The sequence below is a fragment of the Sycon ciliatum genome, chromosome 4 (genome assembly GCF_964019385.1).
Source record: "Sycon ciliatum chromosome 4, ocSycCili1.1, whole genome shotgun sequence".
Lineage (NCBI taxonomy): Eukaryota > Metazoa > Porifera > Calcarea > Leucosolenida > Sycettidae > Sycon > Sycon ciliatum.
This window is the reverse complement of record NC_088646.1, coordinates 33,290,307-33,315,306: the sequence shown is the minus strand read 5'-3', so window position 1 is coordinate 33,315,306 and position 25,000 is coordinate 33,290,307. Positions and strand designations below refer to the sequence as shown.

The following is a 25,000-nucleotide window of genomic DNA, read 5'->3' as shown; positions in this document are numbered from 1 at the left end:
TCACCGGGTACCCACTGCCAAAGCACACCAGCCGGGCGGCCGAGCCTGGTGGTATGTCGCATGCCGTGGGCTGGAGGTGTATCTCCGGGGGACTGGGGTCCACTGGATAGAGGCACACAAGCGGTCCAACACAATAGCACTTAGAATTCCTCTGAGGAATCCACCATAAATGAAGTATTTAGACTTTTAGGGGCCGTCCGTAAATATCGATGTTTTTTTCAAGACAATATTTGTTCATTTCTCCCCAGACCCCCTCAAAACGAACATACACATGTTTATGCAAGGGATCGATATTTTTTAATGAAGTTCAATTTCCTAATGAAACGTGACCAGCTGCCACTATAATTTCACCGTACACCTAGGTTTATGTTGCCACGGTCGCACAACCTTGCCATGGCTATGCTAACGAGGTTGACTTTCACTTTGTGTAGGTCATAAACTACATGTTCGAACAGCGCCCGTCCATAGAGTTCGATATTTTTTTCTGCAAAGACAAGACGAACAGGGCCCAAACCCCCTCCCCCCCCAAACGAACGAATATCTTCTCTAAAAAAACATCGATATTTGTGGATGACCCTTAGTGTCATTTACTAGCTAACAATTCCGGTTGTGTGTAATGAACCTTTCTTTTACAGTCAGACCTCGCTTATCCGGTCCTCGTTTATCCGGATCCCTCGCCATCCGGAAGAAAATCGCTGGTTACCGATGTGCAGCATATGTTATGCATACAACATAACCGGACCTCGCGATCCGCATACCGGTGCAAGATTTTGCGTACAAACTGGTTAAAATGTGTACAAAAAGCTTCGTCGTATCCGGTTGCATGTGGCTTGCAGAAGCTAGAATCAGGAAGTTGTACAAGCAAACGAGGTCTTTGACCTGCTGGGTACATGCAGACAGCACTCAGCTGCATGCACTTGTCATTTTTCTGGCTTGTTTTACATACTGTGCACGCTAGTTGTACTGCATAGGACCCGTCTACATGTATGTACGATGCCACTGCTTTTGACATGCCACATGCATATACAGTATGTGTGTTCAGTTATCTGGTTCCCTCGCCTATCCGGATATTTTTGTGGAAAACAGATGTGTGCGGTTAAGCGAGGTCTGACTGTACTACACAAAATTAATACCAATTCGTACAGCTATTTTCTTGTTCTTTTGCCATAACACGCAAGCCCGATGTTCCTTCTTTACTTCGCTGTAAAACTCGCGCTGACCATCCGAAAGCTGCCGGAGATACGTCAAGCAGTCTGCCAGCGACACCGGGCTTTCACTTGTTGAAAAGTGGGCTGCAAATACTTGTAGCTGTTCTTTCAATTGCTGGGGGCTAATGTCATCACCATAAGCTGCCAGGACTTCCTGAAGCAATCGCTGGGGGCTAATGTCATCACCATAAGCTGCCAGGACTTCCTGAAGCAATTGCTGGGGCTAATGTCATCACCATAAGCTGCCAGGACTTCCCGAAGCAATTGCTGGGGCTAATGTCATCACCATAAGCTGCCAGGACTTCCTGAAGCAATTGCTGGGGGCTAATGCCATCACCATAAGCTGCCAGGACTTCCTGAAGCAATTGCTGGGGGCTAATGCCATCACCATAAGCTGCCAGGACTTCCTGAAGCAATTGCTGGGGCTAATGTCATCACCATAAGCTGCCAGGACTTCCTGAAGCAATTGCTGGGGCTAATGCCATCACCATAAGCTGCCAGGACTTCCTGAAGCTGCTTGGAGTAGTCCTTGTTGTTAGCAGAAGACGCTGGCAGCTCCTCTAGGTTGTGGTAAGTACGGTAGCCGGGCTGATCAAACCTGTCTTTGATACCGGAGGTAGCGGTGAGGTCCAATGCTTGAAATTAATAGGAACGATAGAGCTCTTCGATGGACTCATGATGGTGTCCATCTCCAGTGCCAACTTCAAAACGAGCCGGTGCTTTTCTCTTCCTTGGAAGAGATGCCTCTGAAACACCAGTCGACTTCCGATCATTCTCCACTTTACTGAGGAACAAAGTGAACGCTGCACTGGTTCTCATCGACTGCAAGGTCTGAACTGTAAGGGAGGCGGTTTCCTGGCCATCAGCTCCGGAAAGAGTCTGCTTTTTCGAAGTGCGACTTAGGTTGTCAGTCAGCCGGAGGATTACAAGGCAGAGCTGAAGGCCAAAGAGCAAATTGAAAGATAGCATCTGGCATTGCGCGCCAATAATGCGACTTCTCACATCCGGATCCAGCCTTCCAGCACCAAGGCATTCGTCCCAAAGCTTGTCGAGGTCATTATAACTTTGGAGAATACTGTCGATGGCATCTGCCCGGACTGTCCAGCGTGTTGGGCAGAATGCTCCGATACCAGTGCTGGATGAGCTCTCAGGATCTCACGACTCAACTTTTATTCTCTCCAACGCAGCGTCACGCTTTGGAGAGAAACGGACAAGTTTTGCGAGGTCAAAGCCAACATCCATGGCATCCCGAAAAAATTTGGACTTCTTTAGTGTGTCGCCAACAGCAAGATTGAGAGCATGTTCATAGCAGTGAGTAAAAACTGCTCTCCTCTCCTCTCCTCTCCTCTCCTCTCCTCTCAGCTGTGCGGCAACACCATTCCTGCCACCAGTCATGTTAGAGGCTCCATCGTAACATTGGCCGCGGCAGTCAGACAACGGAAGGCACATTCTCAGAAGCATATCATCCTTTATTGCAGAGACCAAGAGACCAAGAGACCAAGGTGTTGGAGTAAATGCCGCGCCAGACACTTCATACAAGCCAATGAAGTCTTCTTGGTCGTGAAGTGCTGCATCAACCCACCGGATGCACAGCGTGAACTGCTCCCTGTTGCTCGAGTCGGTGCACCCGTCTGCCATGATGCAATAATACCGGGTGTGTTGAATACAAGAACTAACTTAGCGGAGAAGCTGCAGGCACATAATCTTGAGGCACTCGTTCTGGATTTGAGGAGAGACATCCCGTATATTCTCTATTGTAAGCACAGGTCTCCATTACTAGCACAGTCTCTAATTCTAGCACACTGTGAGCATCTTTCCATACATTATATAAGCACAATCTCTATCCGCATTAGCACGGTCTTGGTGGAAATCAATTCTGCATGCATGATATCTAGCATGTATTTCTTCTTGCTCTGTATGGATGTATTGGTTGAAAAAATATAAGCACGGTCTCCAATATAAGCGCGGCCTCCAATATAAGCACGGGGTAGAGGGGAGTTGAAAAAATATAAGCACAGCGCTTATAATAGAGAATATACGGTATGTATTCGCCTTCTTCTCCAGCCACGACAGAATACCCGGACAGTCTGACGAACGCAAACGAAAAAGCTGCAAGAAGTTGCTGTCTGCAACATCACCGTGGCCTCGTGGCGCCAAACCTTGACGGGCGAGGAAACGTACATGCTCTAGTATCCGAATGAACATTGCTCTGTTCTCAGCTTTGTTCTGCTGATGTTGCAAACTCAACAACTCACCGACGTCTTTACTTGATTAGGCATTTTCTCTGTTGCCGTAAAAGCTTTGCTGTGGCTAACACTCAATTGGTGTTTCGTGAAAGCAGAACTACCATCTTTCCAGTAGGAAAGCCTCTGCTAATAAAGGCAGCGTTTCGTGCTGGCCAGAAACAGCTTCTCAAAATCTGCTTTCATGCAGACATAACACAAAGCTACATCTCTTCCAAGGTCATAGTGCAGCCAGGGAAACTTGGCGCACCACTCTGAGCGGAACGATCGCTCCTCCCCCTTCTTTCCAAAGGCTCGTTTGGGGAAGTCAAAATCTTTCGGCGGTTGAAACTTCTTAGGCAACAAGTTGTCTTCCATGATTATAGAGCAAATGACACACTATTGTAGGATGCAAGACATCGGTGCTCAGTTGTCAACCATTTATCTACCCCTTGTTACATTGTTCGTACTCCGTATTCCTTGACATCCTTACCACTTTCAATGTCAGCTTTTGTTACCACTTTGTGTGTGCAGTATTTACCAGACCTTGTGTTAATGTGCAGATGTGCGGGTACCAAAATTCGTACAAACCAATCCTGTCAAATACGACAGTCTTGACACATCGCAGGCGTGAAGTGAGCATGCTGACCTTTTTTCTCCTTTTTTTTGGCGAAACATTGGTCCGGCGGCTGCCGGACCTGTTCCTACGCCCCTGCAATACATAGGGTTAACGTCGCATACAAGCCACATAATACCTTTCAGGTCCTTGAAGGACTTCTCCGGAACCAAGTCATCCAGCATCTCGGCGACATCCTGTCGATTGATGGCTAGCAAAGCTCTATACAGCTCAAAGACAGTGCAGGAGAGATGCTTCTGCTTGCCAGATCCTGCAGCGCCGTCACTGGATCGACTACCAAGACGTGCGAACAGCAACTGAGGGGCTCTGCTTCCCTCTTTCTCGAGCAGCTTCAGAGTCTGGCAGTGAAAAGCAATGGGAAGCAATTGCAGTGAGATCAGAGGTGCACAGGTCATTCTGGGCCATTGGATCATGGGTCAATGGGTCATGGGTCATTGGGTCATTGGGTCATGGGTCATTGGGGCATGGGTCATGGGTCATTGGGGCATGGGTCATTGTGTCATGGGGTCATGGGTCATTGGGTCATGGGTTATAGGGTCATGGATCATCGGGTCATGGGTCACTGCGCAATCCGGCCTGCAACTTAGACAGTCAAGTACCTGCTACAGAATCTGAGCAGGTACTTTCTCCGCAGAAAACAACGCCCAAGAGACCACTGAGTTTGAGAAACCGATGTTCTGTTGCTAGCATAATCCCCGTGTAAGGCTGTATGCCCTCTCAAACTATGACACACATACACACGCACACACAAACGCAGCCCTCAGTTTTGTTAAAGGGGAAGGTCACCCTAAATTGAAAACTTCACAACCTGTAGCGAAAAATGCACTGATTCCAATGGTGAAAGTCCCAGGTTGATCAGAGCAGCCGTTCCCGAGTTATACATGTTTCAAGTTTGCACTAAATTTGGTGACATCATGTGACGTCACTAACTTGCCCAGAGTCCCAGACCAGGCCGGATTTATGACGTCAGAGAGATAGACTTGGTATGGGAGTAGATGGGGACATTTCAGCATTTTGGCTCTCCATTGCCCCAAAGAAGTCGGATCTTTTTCAAACTTCGGTGTGGGACACATGGCACCCTACCGGTATCCCAACTGGAAAAAAATCTAGTATGAAATTCACTGTTGCAGAGAAACAAGAAAGAAATTGTTTTTCCCTATCTACTCCCATACAAAGTCTATCTCTCTGAAGTCATAAATCTGGCCTGGTCTAGTCTGGGCAAGTTAATGACGTCATAGTGATGTCACCAAATGTAGTGCATATGTCAAGCAGGTATAACTCTAGAACGGCTGTTCCGATCAACCTGGGACCTTCACCATTGGAACCAGTGCATTTTTAACCACAGGTTATGAAGTTTTCATTTTAGGGTGAACGTCCACTTTAAAACATCAATCAGCACAGGAATCGGTTTCTCTCATTTTTAGTTGACCGATAAGTAGCTTTGGTCCCTTGGAGAATGCTGATAACGATTGGAGACCCCAACTGTGCAGCTCTAGAATCAACTATAGTGTAAGCAGTGAGTGATTGCATCCTCTCAGTCTCAGTAGTAGCCTGATTCCGTGTGAAAACCCAACAAAAACCCAGTTCAACGCTCCAGCCAGCATAAGAAGGGAGCAAAGAATGAACAAACACAGCTGATTGGCCTATGAGCTGATCAGGACAGTGCAACCCACCTCCTCCGGCACCTTGAGGCAGAGTCCAAGTGCGTACCAGTTCTGGAAGTGGGACTTGCGATACAGCACTTGACACAGCGAATCAATCACATCTGCACGCATGTCTCCAATCCTGAGATCACTCTCCTGCGTTGCGACTACAAACAGACAAAAAGAACACATACACTCACAGCGTTGCTCTCCAGAACTGCATCGTGCCACATGCCTTACATTGCCGGACTGGCAAAGACGTATTCATGCTCCTGTTGGTGTTTCAGACTTTTCCCTTTCCATTCCCTGAACTAGTGATTATTTGTTGGTGTTGTGACTTGTGAGGCAACAATACATCCAGTTAATGCTCGGGTGGCTCTCAGTCTGGAGTTGGTAAAAAGTTATTAATAACGTTGAGTAGACTTCCAAATTAGGAAGTGGCATCGCCAGTCAATTTTCGTTTGGACTTTTCTCCTTTTCAGCTCCTTCAAACAGATGAGTGTTGAATGCAGTAGAATTATCTTACCTTTCCCTGAATAGGAGTGCAACGGTATGGGCAAGATCTTCACGCAGTCAGGGCGCTCAATGGACGCAAGTGTCTTGCGCAGCGTCTCTAGATCACCGCGATGGTGCGTGTGCCAGTGCAGCAGCAGCTCGAGGGTGGGATCACTGGCATCTCTGAACGAGTTCGGCGCCGGCTTATAGTCATAGTGCAGCCTGCGTGCGAGCTCCTTCCAGTTGTAACGAGTGCGAGGGTTCGTCTCGGCGTTCAGTAGCTCACTGAGCTGGTGAATCTGTCGCCGCCGAAGCCCACAGATCTCTGAAGGAAGTTCACTGCGCTGCACTGGCATGATGGGTCCTCGGAGACCTGAGCCGGCAGTTCTTTCCTTCGGCTTACTGGTGGTGTGAGTACCTGGTTCGCGCAATAATCATTGAAACAAAACAACAACAAACAAAAAACATAAAGAGCCCAACAGTGATTTCAGAGACACCCTGACACAAGTAGACTCCTACTGTAATGAAGAGGACACATTGTGCTGGGAGCTTTGTGTAGTAACATTGAACGAATATGCAATGTGTTGAGAATGTGCATAAAAGGAGGAATGAAATAAGAGCAATTGTGCCCAGCTCAATAGAGTTCCTAGCTGGTTTTCACGTTGTAATCATCAATGGACAAATAGTAGCTAAATATTAATAGGAACAGATTTTTTTAAGAAAGTTCGCAACATTTAAGCTCGTGCTTTCCCCGCCAACTTGACTTGACACTTGATCGACTCATAACTGCTAGCCAGAGCACAAGAGAAGTCCATCGAACCTTCGACTCGGCAAACCTACAGGAAACACCACTCCCTGCTCAATACAATGACCGAGGGTCCTCAACATCTGTTCTACACAACCAGGAGTGACACTGACTCACGGTGCTATCTGGTGTTCACGAGGTGTTTGTCACCCTGGAAACTGAGCATCTCTGTGAGTTTCCATCCCTGGTAGTGGTTTGGCCTGGAGACCACTATAATTATTATAAGTGCAGTTCTTCAGGCACAATCTCCCTCAGTCTACTCAAGATCAGCTCATGAGGAGTGAACTCAGCTTCAGCCTGGTCTACATCACACAGCTTCTTTTTTTAAGTGAATCCCCAAGTTTTGGTCTTTTTCTTTTTTTTCTTCTCTTTTACATTTTCAGGGCTTTCTCGAATACACACCCGGCGCGCCACATACTCCGGCATGCACTGGCTGCTGTAACCACCTAGGGGAATGAATGAAAAGTCAGAAGGAGAATGAAAAAGAGAAAAGCATGTGTGACCATAATCGTCAGGAATGGAACTCGAAACCTCTCGACTGGATATCGACTGCACATGTGGGACACACACACACACAACACACACAACACGTGTACACACACACATCCCTCCCCCCCCCCCCCCCACCACCACACACACGTATGCATGCACACAATAAGGAGACAATCAACACCTAACCTCCCACAAAGCCACGGAAGCGAAGACGGGTGTTGTGCAGCTCGCCTTCCCATAGACTGTCCAACATGTGCTGGTTGGTAATTTGATCACCATGAGCATCGACAAGAATACGGAGAGCACGTGCTACACGCTTCTTGTTGGATGTGGCCGGGTCTATAAGAAGTCTGGCAATGGATTCTTGGTCAGGTTTGGACAATTTCCACTTTGGCAACATCACAGTCCACCACTTCTCCACCTTCTCGTTGCGAAGCTGGCCCAACTCCTTGGATAACCATTCAATACCGTGCTGTCCAAGTGGCTCCTGTAGTGGCTGGCGAGTCACCGTCGTATGCTCACTACTCACTGGCGTCGCTGATTTTGGGGCTGGTTTTGGGGCTGGTTTCGGAGCTGGTTTCGGAGCTGCTGTCTGCGATGTGCCCGTACCTAATAAACGCACGCATGCATAAATATACACACGCACACACACACACACACACACACACACACACACACACACACACCGACGACGACGGCGGCGGCGGCGGCGGCAGCAGCAGCAACAACACAGCACGGCCATGGCTGGCAATCACCCATATCTCTACATTATTGGCAGTCTCAATGACATGCTATGAGATTTTTGACATAATAATGAAAATAATAGTAATAGCATAGCAATAGTGCCTCATCAAAGCCTGGAATGAACTGCCAGCCACTCTCCGCCGCGATGCACCGTCTGCCAAAGGGATGCATCATGCAGCAGTTGAAGGTTCTGACCTATCGCTACCTGAAACGGTCGGGTTGGTCATTGGCCACGGACATCGCCCCCTAGGCTACTGCCAGTACGACCCTGTTCATGTTCTCGGAGCACTCCCTTCTCATCAAACTCCCAATCCATCTGTCTTTATCTCTCTCTAACTCTCCTCCATTCTCACTAATCTTTCGTCAAAACTGCACGGCACTCAGCCTCTACTTTCGCCTCAGCATCATGATCTTGATACTGCTATCTTTGTACTTGTTTGCGTACTTGTTTGCACTCATATCTTGGAATACCGTACTCGCGCGATTAGAGCCCTCTCTTGCATAGTGCCCTAGTCTCCAAGAGCCAGTGAAAAATAAAGCCCTCTCTTGAATAGTGCCCCCCCCCCCCCCCCCCCGGTCTTGTAACCAAGCCCATGTGCAAGTTTGGTGTTCTTTTGCTAATGTTCTTGGCCATTGCTTTGCACTGGTGTTTTCAGGAACAAAATCGCATGTCTCGTTCCCGTTTCTGTGGAGTCGTGAGCGTTTACAGTACACTTTAGGCTCTGTTTTCCTTTGTTTTATGCTGGATGACACAAATGTACCAGCAATGAAAAAATAGTGCCCTCTCTTGAATACTGCCCCATCTGTGATGGACATTGAAAAAATAGTGCCCCAGGGGCACTAATCGTGCGAGTACGGTAACTCGCAAACTACCAAGTTTCCTGGTTTCCTCCCCTCCCTCCTCTCTTTCCTACCCTTAGAGTCCTTGCTCTCCTGCTCCCCGCCCTTCCACTCCCCATGTTGTTTCCTGTGGTGCACATGTGCAGCTGTGATGCCGAGACCCTTGGTCAGCTTCACTTCACAGGTCCCACCCACTCCGTCCTGCTGGATATGTACCATTGTGTCGAGTCCTCCTGCTCATTTTAGTTCATCGTGCAGTGAGTGTTCAATAGTAAAAAAAAAAAATAAAAAAAAAGTTTTTGCAAAGGACTTCATCAAAGATGCTCTTGTGCGGAGCACCAAACCAGTGTATGCCACTCCATGGCAAAACACCTCGGGTGATGACGTCATCCCATTACCCCTAAACATGAAACGGCATCATCAAGAGTACATAACCCCGCAAGAGTGTGCAACTCCACTATGGGTGCTGTCCCGACAAAATTTCACGATGACGTCATCTTTATGATGCAATACGCACTGTATACGTATTATCAGACGTACCCTGAACCTGTGGTAGACAACGCCCCATTTGATCCTGTACAAACTATAAATGCAAAGAAAAGCGTGTGATGTGTGACACCCCGTACAAATGTCGCAAATCACTGGTGCAAGGAGTATTGCATCATAAAAATGACGTCAACTAGAAATTCTGTGTGGACAGCAATGTATGCAGGAGTCACAGTGCACATTCTTGGGGGGGGGGGGGGGGGGCGGGGTACTCTTGGCATCCGATTGCTACCCTAGTCTTCAATAGAGAACAGTGTGGTCAAATGTAGAAACTAGATATAGGTGAGGCAACCACAATACATGTACAGTCAACTTTGCGTACAACCACACTCGGCGGCGGGACATCAGAAAAGTGTCCTTATACCCGAAGTCTCATCATATATATATACAGTTGGATGGGAATTTGCTCTGGGCATGGAAACTCTGTCGTTATTCGCGAATTGTCGTTATATCCGCAGTCGTTATTAGCGAAGTTGACTGTATAACCAAAAGCATGCCGCACGTTTTCCATGGTATGAATCAGTGTGTCCGTTTCTATCTGTTTCCCACCAGATGGTGAGGTTTTCCAACCAGTTGGTGAGGAAAACAGAAAAACAGGGCATACCGGATAACGCAGGTCTACCTATATTTTCAAATCGTCTTGGAGCATTAAATTATTTTAGAAATTGATCTTATTTTAGCACGAGGGGGGGGGGGTGGTGGAACGCATGGCATATACGCACTGGTACTCACAAGACTCAATATACACGCAACTTACCAGCCAGCGGTTCTTTCTTCACCAACCCAAACTGCCTAGCAAGTTCTGTTTCAGCTGTCTCATCTCGCTTCCTGCCCCGTATAGTACGTGGTGGTTTATCCGAAGCTTCAGTGACTTCAAGTTCCAGCTCCTCCACGTTGTCCTCTATACACACACACGCACGCACGAACGCACGCACACACACACACACACACACACACACACACACACACACACATGTAGGCACACATGCACACAAACACACAAGCATACACACACACACACACACACACACACACACACACACATGCGAGCAGAAATACACACAAACACATACATAGATACATACATACACAAAATACAGTGTGATGGAAAGTTGGAAACTCTCTACTCTAGTAACAAAGGACAAAAGTCTGTAACAAAGGATGTGTAACTGTTATCACGTTCCCATGGGTCAGATAAGCGGAACGCTGCCTTCATTATCATACCATTACGTTTGCACACTCAAAAAAGTTTTTTCACGACTGAGCGTAGCGAAAGAGTGCAAAAAAACGTAGTCTTCACTCACAAATATGGTCGTGCATTTGCTCTTGTTCTGCGCAACTCCATTGAACCTGCCATCGTGGTCTTTTGTTTTCCTCGTGGTACTTGAAGTTTCCCGCCCACCTACCCCGGTTTCAGGCGTGTCTTCCACTGTTCTTCTTGATATTCTATGCCGATCCGTGTGGCATATGACATGATGCGTGTGGCATATGACATGATACGTGTGGCATATGACATGATGCGTGTGGCATATGACATGATGCGTGTGGCATATGACATGATGCGTGTGGCATATGACATGATGCGTGTGGCATATGACATGATGCGTGTGGCATATGACATGATGCGTGTGGCATATGACATGATGCGTGTGGCATATGACATGATGCGTGTGGCATATGACATGATGCGTGTGGCATATGACATGATGCGTGTGGCATATGACATGATGCGTGTGGCATATGACATGATGCGTGTGGCATATGACATGATGCGTGTGGCATATGACATGATGTGTGTGGCATATGACATGATGCGTGTGGCATATGACATGATGCGTGTGGCATATGACATAATGCGTGTGGCATATGACATCATGCGTGTGGCATATGACATGATGCGTGTGGCATATGACATCATGCGTGTGGCATATGACATAGCCCATTTTTTACATACAGTTTCTTGTTTTCTCTATTCTTGGGTCAGAAAGGTGTGTTTTCCCTCTAGCCCGGTTGAGCGGTTGTGGCTAGGAATGTGGGAAGTCTTTGTTTTCAGGCGTTCTCCTGCTGCCCAGTCACCCATGTGCACCACTGACCATGCTGTTTCTTCTGATGTTGTGGCCCTTTCTCCCACATGCTGGCGGTTTTTTGACTGATTCAGGTGTTTTCCGCTATTTAGCTATTTAATATGTGGCTGGGAGAGTGGTTTTCTTCTGCTCATTTCTGGAAAACCACTACGGTGGTGACTCGGTGTGATGGCTCCGGTAGGCAACTACTGTAAATATACAAAATTTCGGCGCTGCAAAATTTCGGCACTTCACGATTTTTGACATTTCGGCGGCTATTTATTTTCGGCGTGGGGTAGAGGGCATGGTATTGCGACAGATGCTGTGAAAATTTCATCGGCGTTTTAATTTAGGCGTTTTGGGTCGGTGCCGAATATAGCCGAAATTAAATAGCTGCCGAAAATTTGTATATTTACAGTACCCCATGTACTGAGCAGCTGCTCTGTGAGTGAAAAACCACCACACTCAGTCCCCGGCTGTGTTTTGAAACCAACTTTCGTATGGAACTGAAGTTCCTGCACACACAATTTAGAGTCGAGCAAAAACGGGTTGAGCTAATAATACAAAAGATTGCACATTCGAGGGCACAAGTACAGTGTCTGATGCAGGCAAGTTACCATGGTTACCATGGTTACCATGATTCTGAAGGCAGTGCCGCGGCGCATGGACCTGCGCACAATCACAGGTGCAATATTATCGATTTGAGTCGCAGTTAAGAGACTGCATTGGAGCGGAGGCGTGCGGTTTCATAAAGGACCTGATATACTCTTGGTAAAAGCAGTATTCAACGTGATGTGTAATGGGCAGGCAGAGAACTTCAGTGGCAAAAAAATAGGGAGGTAAGTGAGTCTACAGGAACGTTCAACACCCTGGAAAAAAATGGGGCTTGTCCGGGATTTGAACCCGGGACCTCTCGCATCCGAAGCGAGAATCATACCCCTAGACCAACAAGCCACTTCTGTATCACTCAAATAATACTAGAAGAATAACAAAGGTTGCAGGTCTAGATTGCATGCATGTGCTATACTTTGCATTACATGTACTGTAAGCCGGAGGCATTCTTAGTAGCCCCACCCACTGCTGGTAGAGAGGTGGTATCAAGATGGGCATGACTGAGTCATTCTGCTTCGAGTTCAATACAGCAATAACGATGCGAATCAGTACTGCTGCATGTATGCATGACAAATACAGCGATCACGGTTTGGTTGACAGCATGTTACAAGGCGGAGGACGCACTGTGTTGAAAACAGTGCTCTTGACTACAACCTCCACTGTTGACGGAGCCCCGGAACAAGAGTGCGCAGTCTCTCGATTAGGTTGCTGTCACGGTAAAATTCCTGGTCAACATGGTTCTAGAGTCGTGGCGTGAGGCGCGCAAGCAGGTCTCTCTCTCTCGCTGCACATCGGCAGCTCAGCTGTGCGCACTGTGCCGTGCCCCACCGCCTATGTGCACCACCTACGATGCAAGCCAGGAATTTTGTCGTGACTGATGGCCAAACAGAAACTTAAAGGTCAAAAGCTGCACACCCTTGCATTTAGTACGTATGTAAAATAATTACTATGTGACTGTTGTTAAAATCCAGTACCCTCCCTTGTCCCTTGTCAAACAGAATTCCTGTTGTTGATCCAGCACCCTCCCTTATCCAGCAGAATTGCTGTCGCGCAAATGGCCCAGGATAAATCTTGAAACAAGAGGGACATGTAGTGGTCCCTCTTGTTTCAAGTTTTATCCTGGGCCATTTGCACAGCATACCGATGTATACACGACGTGACTCAACTGTGCATGCACTGTAAGTCTACAAATTTCAGCCCATTTAAATTTCGACCTCCCATGGGCTAAAATCCATTTCGGCCGCATCAAATTTCAGCCTGTACTGCTGCCGCCCGAATACACTGTCACACTGAACCTTGCAAAACAAAATTTCGGCCGCAACAAATTTCCGCCAAACATGACAAGGCCGAAAATAGCCCAAAATGATTATGCGCCGAATATTTGTTGACTTACAGTAGACGGTAAGTTAGTACATGGACATAAGAACGGCCTAGGCTGCGACGCTGATCCCCAGTTCTTCGGAACCCAACAGTACTATAGAACGAGTACAGACCGTGCAGTAAGGTCCTCCCTAGCTACACATAATATCATGTGTCCCTACTCCGAGTCTTTGCTGGACGATGTAGCACTACTGTAGTTGTCATGTACTGAGGTGTACATACGATAATTATGATCTCCGAATGTACTTACTTGATGGGAGTGGGAACAACTCATCGACTTCAGTCCTCCGCTTTGCAAACTCAGCAGTGCTCATGACTTCCGATGTCGACGCCGATGCCGATGACGAATGTGCCTGGTGCCTGGCCGGCAGCAGCTTCTCCAGCTTCCTACGCAGGTGCATGTAACCAAGGTTACCGAGAACGGGCAGGAACTTGGCGTAGGCTGCGCCACCGCCGTGCTGCAAGAACGAGAGCAAGTGCTCGTTGTGGGCTAGCGGGCCCAGGCTGGCTTGGCGGCGCTCCAGGGTCAGCAGCTCCTCTGTCGTTATCAGACCGGCCACGGCACACTGGTTCCGTAACTGCACGGGGCTTATGCTCAGGATACCGTCTCGCGGGAACTCGGGATGATGCCATGGATCTGCGACGCGTGTACACGCTCACACACGCACACACACACACACACACACACACACACACACACACACACACACACACACACACACACACACACACACACACACCGTGTCAATATGATATAGAACGCACCGCATGACATTCATACTCATACAGCATTATCCAGGGTACTACGAGAGGTATAGGCAACAATATTGACCTAAAATCTGGCACTAGTATACCCCGCCCGTGTACATTGCACTGCTTATTCATGTACATGTACTAGCAAATGCAAACTCAATGTACTAGTAGCTCAAACTCTACCACATGCGCTCTCTGGCCGACCTCATCCACCACACTACTATGGTGAAGTAGAATAAAGATAACCGATAACATAACACCAGCAACACGACTCCAATTTGCTGCTGATAACTTATTGGGGAGGTTAAGCTGCACACGTTATTTTTGACGTGACGCATAATTTTACATCAAATGGGTTGAAATTTGGCGTAATTCGAAATGCGCCAAATTTCTTAACCCCTCTTACGTTATTGGCATAACAATTCCTCCATACAGCTGACCCCGCGCTTTGATGTGAGAGAAGTGTTAAAACATACGGAGTTCGGTGTGCTATTTTCAGAGTGCCAGGATCCCTCCATCTTTTGAGCCTACAGTCTCACATGATTCTATTGATGTCCGCAGTACATTTATGCGTACATGTATCAGTGCCATATTGCACTTTAACTCAATATTCTCTGTGTGCTATAAGGTTTTTTTTTTAAACCGAAATCCGTGGTCAGGGGACATTCTGAGGTGTTCGGCTCACTTCATCAATGACATCATACTATCAGTGAGTACTCTACAAGTTTAAACTCGGATACTGAGCCAATAATAAATGTAAAAAAAGAGACAAATTACATGAGAACGAGTTATGCAGCAACTATCCATCTTGTTACAGTCGTGGCAGAATACACGTGACACATGTTCGTCGGGGTAGCCTCCCCCCTCCTTACGAACACACAATGTCATGTGTATGGCCCGGGGCCCGGGGACAGAATTTCGTTTTGAAAAAATCGGTGCTTTAATAAGGGACAATCCCTAACAACAGTGTTACAATGTAACTACTACTACTAGTATCACCATGATCACCTTCTGGACTGGTTAGCGCAGTGCTGGCACCGGTTCGTACAGACGCAGAACCATCATGACCCGAGCGCACCTTGGATGATTGGCGCACTTGTGCAGGACTAGATGGATGAGCCAGTTTCGACTTGGACGGTGCAGGATAATGGTAGGCTGCTGTCTTCTTTGAATAGGTTGGGAGCGACTCAATCTCCTCGGTCTCCATATCCTCGAACTCAACAGGAGGAGCCGCGTGTTTGGACGGTAGCTGGTACGGCACAGCGCGGGCATTGGCCCCAGCTTTCTTCCCCCCTTTTTTGGACATGATTGTTGTGCAGGTAAGTAACACGTTAGTTAGTTTGTGTGAGGTACTACTAGGTAGACACTTCAAGTTCAACTGCTGACTTCCTAGACATGATCCAATAATTACAGAACAGTAGGCCGAGATAGTAGTGCCTCGCCATCAGCACCACCGACACGTGGCTCGTGCTATGCTTCTTGAGCTGATCGGGTTTGGTAGCTAGAGTAGCATGAAGCGCTAGAACTCGTGCGACCGACTGAAGAATCTCTCCATCTACATCTGAACCGGTCCACCAAGCAGGACAGACCGGAGCGAGAAAGAGGGAAACAACAATCATGCATTCTGATCTGCAAAGCGACAAAAAAATCGGACAAGAAAAATCGGACAAGCCTACGACTACGTAATGTTAGCGTTGTTGATCGATCGTGATGTCGTCATCGACAATGTCATTATGATGCCGATTCTGATCACACAGTGATCAGTGAAATCATTCATTCAGTTGTGTCTTGACTCTTGACTTGAGTCTTGACTCTTGTCGAATGTCGTCTTGAGAGTAGAACATGACATTGTATTATAATTATACAAGTAAGTGTTAGTTGAGAGTTGAGTCAAACATCGGCATGCGGCACGGAAGGACGGTGATGTGATACATCAGCCTTGTGCAGGCAGACAGTGAACGACCGCTCAAGGGACCTTCAAAACGTGGTCTCTGTTACCAGGTGGCCTCCTATACAGGGTCATTCGACTGGAAATCATTCATAGTACATGTACTGCATCCCTTGGTCCTAGTTGGAGTGGTCTCAAGTTTTTCAGTTTAGGGACATTGAGGTGGTCGCCTTGACAGGTTTTACTATAGTATTCGGAACAAACCAGTAAATCAACAAATTTTGGCCGGTGAGAAACTTTGGCCGATCTCGAAATGAAACTTGGCCGTCATTTAGTTACTTTGGCCGATTGGGGTTTTCAAAAGAGAAATCGATTGGTGGTATATGTTGCCCTCACATACAGCCATGGCTCATCATTTGCCTCTGTGACAAATTTTGGCCTGTGATTTACTTTGGCCGGTTGGTAAAAAGAAAAGAAAAAAAAGTAAATTATCGTGTCCGTTCCCGAAGGGAACTCACGACGGCCGCTAACACCCGGTTGGTACCCAACGGCGAAATCAAATTAGTTGATTACAGTACTATCAAGAGCACTGCATGTATCTAATATTGACTGAGTATGAGGTCAATAATTATAGGAAATAAAAGCCGAGTAAAAGACCGAGGCGAAGCAGAGCTATAGCTAGAGGTCTTTTACGAGGTTTTATTTCCTATCTGACCAAGACTCAGTCAATATTAGATTTATCACGACAAACAGTCCGTATTTCAAATTCCAGAACGATCACCTCATGAATCCCGGTTTAGTGATTGCACAGCCGTTGCACCATCACCTACTCATACAGTGACCATGCTGCACTAGTAGCAGGCGCGTGCCCCGTATGGGTTCCTGGGTGCCCGGAACCCCCCCCCCCCCTTTTCGCTCAAAATGCAGGGTTTTGCATCATTTTTTGTAGGGGTGAAAGGGGTAACCCGGGTACCCGTCTGTTTAGCTGCTGATCCGCTAGCAAACGAGTACCCGATAGTCGTGTAGGATTGTAGGGTACAGTTCAGTGCACAGTTTAGAGTGTGTTTTTCCTCGTTCAATCCTGCTACATATCACGGTATCCATTGTAGCTACGACAATTTCGACTGTTACCATGTAGCGCAGTGATTGTGCACGCTGTGCTTGTCGCGGTGTAGTGTACTTGTATGACTTCGCATATCCTCCTGGCGTGAAATCCGGAAGGCTACTGTAGCAATTGTTGCCCGAAAATCTCTCTCCTATCAGAATGCCTGCAAAAGACATTCTGCGCTTACCCGGGGAGGCCCCCGGAACCCCCCCCCCCCCTTGAAGGGCACCGCCGCACGCGCCTGAGTCACACAGTAGGCACCGTTCAACTGCGCAACCCATAAGCAGTCAAATATAAGCAGTCAATATAGCCCTAAGGAGTGAAATATACAGGAATATTTGACTGCTAATAAAAAGTAAAAAAGTAAATTATCGTGTCCGTTCCCGAAGGGAACTCGCGACGGCCGCTAACACCCGATAAACCCTAGCGGCAGATGCAGCGCCTAATGGTGGGGGTGAGTGGATAAGTCTCACAACCACTGGCACAAGTGCCGAAAACGACCCCATTAGCTGCATCCATGTACCCCTTGTGCCTGGCCACAAGTTCCCAGTTGACTGTGGGTAGCAGCATGGCTGGAAAACCGCTCCCAGTAATAGGTATAGCGAAAATCAATGGGAGTCAATACTAAGAGAGTGATAAAATAATATAATGATACTTTTAAAAGTACAGTACTAGCTTTCTAAGTGGGAGTACATAACGCAATAACCCCAGGTGTTATGTACTACTACCCCATTAGCCCTTTCCCAAAGTCGCAAAGATGCTCGCCACTTTTTTCGCAACTTTTTGTTGTTTTGGAAGAAATCTTTCTCCATTTTCGCAAACAACTTCGCAACTTTTCCGCAACTGTTTGCAGAGAAGCACCTTGGAGGAGACCATTGAAGTGTCCGTGATGCTCCGCTTCAACATTGCATTAAATCATCATGACAAGTGTACTTCTCATGTGGCAGCACTGAGCATGCCGCTATGTCATGAATGCTGTGCAAAGGTTCAACAACAACGGACAAGGACTCATCCCAAGTCTGTTCATTTTAAACATGTTTCACGCTGTGAAGTACATGTATGCATTCATATGTACTTCAAAGTATGATTGACTTTACTCAAGCAGTTGTGCTGCGCCAGTGTTTTCCATTTCCGCTCCTTGGTTGTTTTTGGCATCATTATGTACAAGAACTCGCTCATTTTGAGTTGCGATATTTATAGCAGCTATTGAGCTTTTTCTGAAAATATGGATGCGATTTCAGCAACTTTCACTTGTTTTGGCATGGTTGCGAAAAGCATAAGTTGCAAAATATGTTGGCATCTTTGGGAAAGGGCTATACCCCATGCATGGGTTTGGCACTCTTGTGACTATTCATTTTCATGTTGTGACGAGAGCTGCATTGCATTCGCATTGTGTTTCTTCTCAGTGTGTTTTGGATATACATATGTATCGGGTATTCGTATAAACTGTACATGTACATGACATTGTACAGTAGTACATCGTCTACATGACTATAATGCAAACCATGTACAGTCAACCTACCCTAACCGGACATCCTTGGTGCAGCGGAAACTGTCCTGATATGACAGGATTCCGCTTCAACGGATCCAGGGATGCACGGTCGATCCACAGCACTTTGGTGCATGACAATTTGTCCGGTCAATACAGGACTACGCTTGGCTTTCCGAAGTTTCCGTGTTTGTGCGATTTGTGCGATCCGGTGCTGTTATGGGCCCACCTATTGGTGCCGCGTGCATGTGTTTGCAAGTGCACCTGCAAGGCACACCAAGCTGTCAGTGCATGTGCCGTACACTGTCCTTTGCATTGAAAACTGCCCTTCGCGACCACTTGGCTCACTGATCAGATGCCATCATGCGTAGCCAGAGATCAACGTACAAAGAGCGTGTACATCTCAGCCATGGTAGTCAAAGCAGAACAACGGACGGTAGATCCATGTGCCCTGAACCTGATGAATTGACACTGTATCTACGAGACAAGCGCGGAAGATCGCAGATCAAGATATAATAGGGAGGTGCACAGTCTTGGTTACGTATTCCCCAACCACATTTGGGTTTTCACACACATGCACGCACACACACGCACGTACACACACACACACACATATGTGGCACTCACTGTAGACTGGGAGGCAGAGAAAGGACGCACCGAGTGCAATTCGTCACCCAGAGAAGCAGACGAAAATTCTAGAAAATACTATGACAGTGGAGCACGCATGGTCATAAGTTGGCAATATGCATGGTGCTATGTACAGAGTCAGTGCGTGGGCACTTTAAAACGTTGGATACCGGTATGCTGATGAAGTTTGAAACTTTACAAGAAGATACTACGCTGATGACATTCCCATGCACTATACACCATGGAAAGTGGAGAGCGTAAAAAAAGAACAGGAGCTAGCAAGTCATGTGGAGATAAAGTTTCGTGCAAGGTTAGATTTTTGTTCAGGTTGACTTGCGTGTGAATTTCATGGGCAGTCGTATAGACCAGTGAGCAGTGTGTACAATGTACACGTAATAGTAACACAATGAGCAACACGGAAGGAGCTCACTTTTTCGGCTTGGCCGGGGTTGGAATGAAGTGCTGGTAGTAGGAGCGGGTCGTGTCGGTCATCACCTCCTGAGTGCATTCAGGTAGCTCGCCCACACAGCGACCTGAACAAAAACAAAGCACACGGACAAACATGGACAAGTACACACACACACACACACACGCGCGCGTACATACACACAGAGCACATTGTGAAGTTGAGCAACAATGCTATGCACCTACAGACGGCAAATCACAAATCTCAGATTCACAATACATGTATGCGTACAATCATGCACATGCACTGCACTTACCTGGTGAGCCACCAAATATGGTGAAGGGAGGAACAACGGTCTCCGGTGCAAGGACTGTACCGTCCAGGATCTTACAGCAGTCCTTCAGCACTGAACGACGGCCCTACATGTACGTCACATTAAATAGCACACACCATACAGCATGGAAAGAAAGAGAGCCATTCAACAGATTGGTGGAATCTTACACGAATACGTATCACTACTGATAGTGATACTGCTACTCTTGCAGCAACTTGTGGCACATTTTGTAATTATCTGTGTGTGTGTTCGTCACAGATTCTCAGGTTTTCACTTTCACGCGATGACTTCATTGGCATTTGCTTTAGAAATCCGTAAGTTGTGTCGGGTTTGGGCATGAGCCGGCAGACCGCTATGTTCCACCGTGTGGTCAGCAGTCTAAGCACTGGTTTCACAACAGAAATATGAGATATTGTAAGACATGAAAATATAACGAGGAAGTAAGTCCAACGTTTTAACGACTGACATTTCTTTGATGAAGTTGGTTGCTCCAACGAGGAACACACGCTTCCTGCCGAACTTGACTGACTCACGACTGCCATCCGGAGCACACTTCCTCAGTTTGACATTTCTTCGTTATAATAAGTTGTTCAGGCTGTGATGTCTGGTATGTGTTAATTAAGTGCGGATATACCTGAAGACTGCAAGATCATTAACGTATCTTCTCGTTAACCTATAGACTTTGGATAATCGTTAAATTTGCGCCTCGTTATAATAACATGTCTTACAGTGCTGTATGTACCAAACAAAGTCCACCTGAAGACACCCATGCGATCAACTCAGACCTTGCCTGATTCAGCAAGCGCAACAAAGTGAGCAGCACCGCATGCGGGTTCTGTTTTCGGGAGAAGAGCTGGAAGATAGAAAGCCGAAATCACGATTGCTTACATTGCATGCATGCATGCTGCAGCAGCTGTTGGTGTTACACAGCATGGAGGATGGTGAACAGGCTGTGACATTTCATGCAACATAAGTCACCCTCAGGAGTACATGTAGGCTCAGGAGGAGCACAATACAACCAGTCTATTTCCTCATTTCAAAAGGCAAGTACCGTATTTTCCGCAGAATAAGCATCAGCCGGATTTTTTGTCACGAAATACAGACATCTACCCAAGCGTTTACCACGGCGTTAATTTGATCATCATAGTATAAGCCGCACTGACTTTTTTTGGGTGAATTACTGGTGTCTAAAGTGCGGCTTACACTCTGAAAATACAGGACTCCAAGTGAAAGTCGATTTCCTCTTCCACCTCCAATGCGGCACAGTCTTGGAAATTGAATATTAAAATATTCAATCTCCAGCTGATGTCCGTGGAATGCTCACTTACAATAACACACTTCTTGCCGATGTGAACGAAGGAGCCGATTTTCGCTGCTGCCACCACGCTGTCCTCCTCGATAAACACATGATCTCCAATGTGTAGCGGGAAGAAGGCCACGCTGTAGTGAAGGAGCAAACGGCAACCATCATCAGAGGTGTGACAACACCACGGCACAGTGAGTAAAGTCACAATCTACTGCAGTACACGGCTTGGGTAAGACATTGCAAGAAGAAAATAGCATCAGTTCAGGCGCAGCACCGCCGTTGCCGGCGTTGGAGGTGGTCCGGCTGGAGGGGGGTTGTTCCCCGGGAAATATTTTGAAAATAGGGTGCAAAATCCTGCATTCCGGGCACTTTGGGCATTGTGTTAAAAAAACCTTTTAAAAAAGTGGTCCGGCCAGACCGGCTGCTACGCCCCTGCAGTGACAAAGCAGCACCAGCTGCTAATGTGCAATGCTAACCAAACATAGTCAGCACCCAGTACTTCTGTACATACAGAAGCTATCACAGCAAGCTTTTCATACACATACTACTAGTAGTCAATAGACTTCTAGGAATGCTGTGATAAGCGACAGCCTGACTGAGTAATGACATCATTGCTCTATACATGCTGTATTTGCAATACCAGCCATCGTGTTTCCCAACGGCTTGAGTGCCACGGACAGATGGCGTTTCAGATTGTATAGAATGCTCTTGCCGCGTGTAGCCAGAACACTGCATAAAGTGCAGAGTGTGTACACGCACGAGTACTGCTCGTACCGATTAAACAATCGGCAAGTGCAGAGTTGCCCTGACGCATTTCATAACACAACTAAACCAAGTGCAGCCGTCAAGTGGGAAACAAGATATAAAACATACCCTTTGCTGAACTTCTTGAAGGGCGGCCGGATGACTGATCCACCACCGATGACACACAGGCGACCGATGCGAATGTTGGCCAAGTCGCCACGAATAATGCAGTCAGCTTTGATTATGGTCTAATCGTAAAGAGGACAGGAGGACATGCACACGAAGAAACGTTCATGCTGGTCTGTTCGACAGTGCCATAAATGATACACTGGGTGCCAGGTCTAATGGTAATCCATCGCCACAGACCACTGGCCACTGTCTGACAATCTAATGGCCTGGCCAGAGTGCATTATCAATCAGAGACTGGTCAGTTTCAGATGCTAGCTGCCATAACGTTGCCATGCCCAACAAGTCACTCCATCCCATCTGTATACGCCTGCTTTGGCAATCAAGCCATCAGCTAGCGATGGAACACGGCACATGCGAAAGGGAACCGGGAACGGGCAGCCCGGGAGTGAAACCCACATTGCTTCGCGTTCCAGCCACCAGCGCAATCTCCCTAGAAGCTGCACCACCCTACACATGTAGCATGTGATATGCATGTACACTGATATATGGATTGTGTACTATGCTCCTATCCTGCCTTCTGGTTATCTTATGGAATAAAAGAGCACATTGCGAAGTATACTGTGCGTCCCATTCAGCTGTACATAAGTGTGCTTCTTGAAACTGATCAGATCTCCAAAGGCATTTTCCTCAGCCCGGCAGTGCACCACATCGGACACATCAACGTCAGTGCACACACCTATTTTCTATATCCATGTACTTCAAGTACATTTCAATGCCACGTCTACAGGCAATGGGGTGCAACGACGTTACGTGCATGTACAAGAAAACTACGGAAGTATGTTATACTGTTGTGCTTGGATATCACATGAATGTAATTTTTCTTTTCTTTACTTGATCTGCTCACTACAATTTCGTTCCATCTGAATGCAGTGAAATGATGCATACTGCAACAAGTCATCATTCTAGTTGCATACCTTTCCATTCAAAACGATGTTCTGGCTTCCACATAGGACAGATTTGCGACTGACTTTATTGCCAGACGCCTTCGAAAAAGAATAAAACATCATTTGCACGTCAGCCTAAACTGAGCCAACACGATTTGAATCACGCCAAATGGCGCCATCGCTACGGCACTCACCGTCTCAATGTACTCGCTTTTGGAGAAGAACACGTCTTCCTGCTCCATCCTTACCCATTCCACACCCTCAGAATTTCAAAAATCAAACTTCGTGAAGCATTAATTTTCAAGGTGAAGATTCAAACAGACTTGCATTTTCTGTTGACGTCATGACTGTTGTGAGAGCTAGAGCTAGAGTACGACTACGAGTGACGTACTCGTATTCACACGATTTATATTTTTACACTTTTTTTGGGGGGGTGATAACCGGGGAGTAGCACAATACTTTTATTGACTATTGTACTATTCCCTGGTGATAACAAGAGTCCATAAACAAGTTTATGCACTCTTGGTACATGGTGATAACCATTAGGGAGTCGTAAAATACGTGGTATTTTACGACTGCCTGTAACCATGATAACGCGTTACATGCTCCCGGGATCCCCGGCCATCAAGACTGACAAGAGTCGTTGGGTGGGGCCTTGTAATAACTGCAGACAGCATTCATAACCACAAGGCCAAAAAGGAAGGGATAAATCGTGGGTTTTGATAACAAATCTCTGTAGTTACTTTACTGTTGCGTCCATTGACCCACTAATATTAATAATATTATTATCTTCAGAGGCTTTCAATCACTGGGCTCCGCATGCGCACCGGTGACCAGCGCTAACACGTTTACGAGATTGGAATTCTTGATGACATGGCAAATTCACAATGTACTTCGAAGTACTAGTATTACTAACTAATTGCTTAGAGTTGTAATGAACGCCTGAATTCCGCCAGGCCTGCAAGCCAATTGGTAACTAGGAACAATGACGCTGACGTCATCAAGAGCACATCAGCAGTTACATAAAGCTGCTAAAACTGACAAGTACAAATCAGACTTTAATACTAGAAGTTCTTCTTCCTCTTCTAGAATCACTTCGAGAGGTGTGATGAAAACCCAGCACCACCACCAACGCAAATGGTTTCAATACACATTATACATGCCCATAGGTTTTTGGCAGCACACATGGGACACAAGTAAATAGTTACCAACATCAGAATCGCATCGCATCAAAAAGGTATAAAAGTCTGAAAGATAAAAAGACGGGCACGTTGTGATAGCTTGTTCTACATTCACACAAAGGCGTATCGCCCAAATCGAACAAAAGCATCGCAGAAGGCTTGATGAGATCTGAACTCTCCTCGACTCAGTAAGGGGTCGACGGGTCGATATTTGACTGTGATTAATGATCACAGTGGCATAGTCCAGTAGGCAGTCAGAATATGATACAGGTCTGGATTGGAGAGAGAGAGGTGGCAGAGACCCAGGGCAACAAGCCAGTTTGCCCCTGGTATTGATGATAACTGCGGTCGGGGGCGCATCGAGGAAACGCGTCAATGGAAATCTTCATAACGATTCCCTTCTACTT

At 46.9% G+C, this 25,000-nt stretch overlaps 3 protein-coding genes and 1 non-coding gene across 5 annotated transcripts in view; all 4 read right to left on the bottom strand.

Moving 5' to 3' along the window:
- LOC135815762 (uncharacterized) overlaps positions 1-16,062 on the bottom strand; it is a 34,070-nt gene extending 18,008 nt beyond the window's left edge. For both annotated transcript variants that reach the window (XR_010553323.1, XM_065329101.1), the window contains exons 1-8: positions 15,449-16,062; positions 13,938-14,324; positions 10,390-10,533; positions 7,689-8,111; positions 6,237-6,623; positions 5,741-5,877; positions 4,186-4,405; positions 1-102 (exon numbers count right to left, since the gene is read on the bottom strand). The exon at positions 1-102 is cut by the window's left edge and continues 147 nt beyond it. Coding sequence is in view for 1 of the 2 variants with exons in the window: in XM_065329101.1 (XP_065185173.1) it covers positions 1-102; positions 4,186-4,405; positions 5,741-5,877; positions 6,237-6,623; positions 7,689-8,111; positions 10,390-10,533; positions 13,938-14,324; positions 15,449-15,746 (2,098 nt within the window). In the remaining variant the exon portion in view is untranslated. The remainder of the gene's footprint in view (positions 103-4,185; positions 4,406-5,740; positions 5,878-6,236; positions 6,624-7,688; positions 8,112-10,389; positions 10,534-13,937; positions 14,325-15,448) is intronic.
- Trnap-cgg (transfer RNA proline (anticodon CGG)) lies at positions 12,578-12,649 on the bottom strand. Its single transcript has one exon. It is a non-coding gene; the product is annotated as a tRNA-Pro (tRNA).
- Positions 16,063-19,567: 3,505 nt separating the features above from the next.
- On the bottom strand, positions 19,568-23,725 carry LOC135815756 (dynactin subunit 5-like). The gene is made up of 6 exons (XM_065329094.1): positions 23,607-23,725; positions 23,443-23,511; positions 22,469-22,587; positions 21,618-21,729; positions 20,272-20,374; positions 19,568-20,082 (listed from the first exon to the last, which is right to left on the bottom strand). The coding sequence occupies exons 1-6, from the start codon at positions 23,652-23,654 to the stop codon at positions 19,976-19,978; spliced, it is 558 nt and encodes a 185-aa protein (XP_065185166.1). The 5' UTR covers positions 23,655-23,725; the 3' UTR covers positions 19,568-19,975.
- An 822-nt stretch (positions 23,726-24,547) lies between these two features.
- The window catches only part of LOC135815755 (nudC domain-containing protein 2-like), a 3,565-nt gene continuing 3,112 nt past the window's right edge, over positions 24,548-25,000 (bottom strand). Inside the window, exon 4 of the mRNA XM_065329093.1 lies at positions 24,548-25,000. This exon is cut by the window's right edge and continues 232 nt beyond it. The gene's annotated coding sequence lies outside the window, so the exon portion shown is untranslated.

Bases quoted from the DNA above. Each gene is read 5' to 3' on its own strand.
- LOC135815756 (XM_065329094.1), bottom strand. From the start codon at position 23,654: ATGGAGCAGGAAGACGTGTTCTTCTCCAAAAGCGAGTACATTGAGACG. The intron at 23,512-23,606 runs GTGAGTGCCGTA...TCTTTTTCGAAG, and splicing joins AAAGCGAGTACATTGAGACG to GCGTCTGGCAATAAAGTCAG. The intron at 21,730-22,468 runs GTATGTTTTATA...CCTTCACTACAG, and splicing joins TTCAAGAAGTTCAGCAAAGG to CGTGGCCTTCTTCCCGCTAC.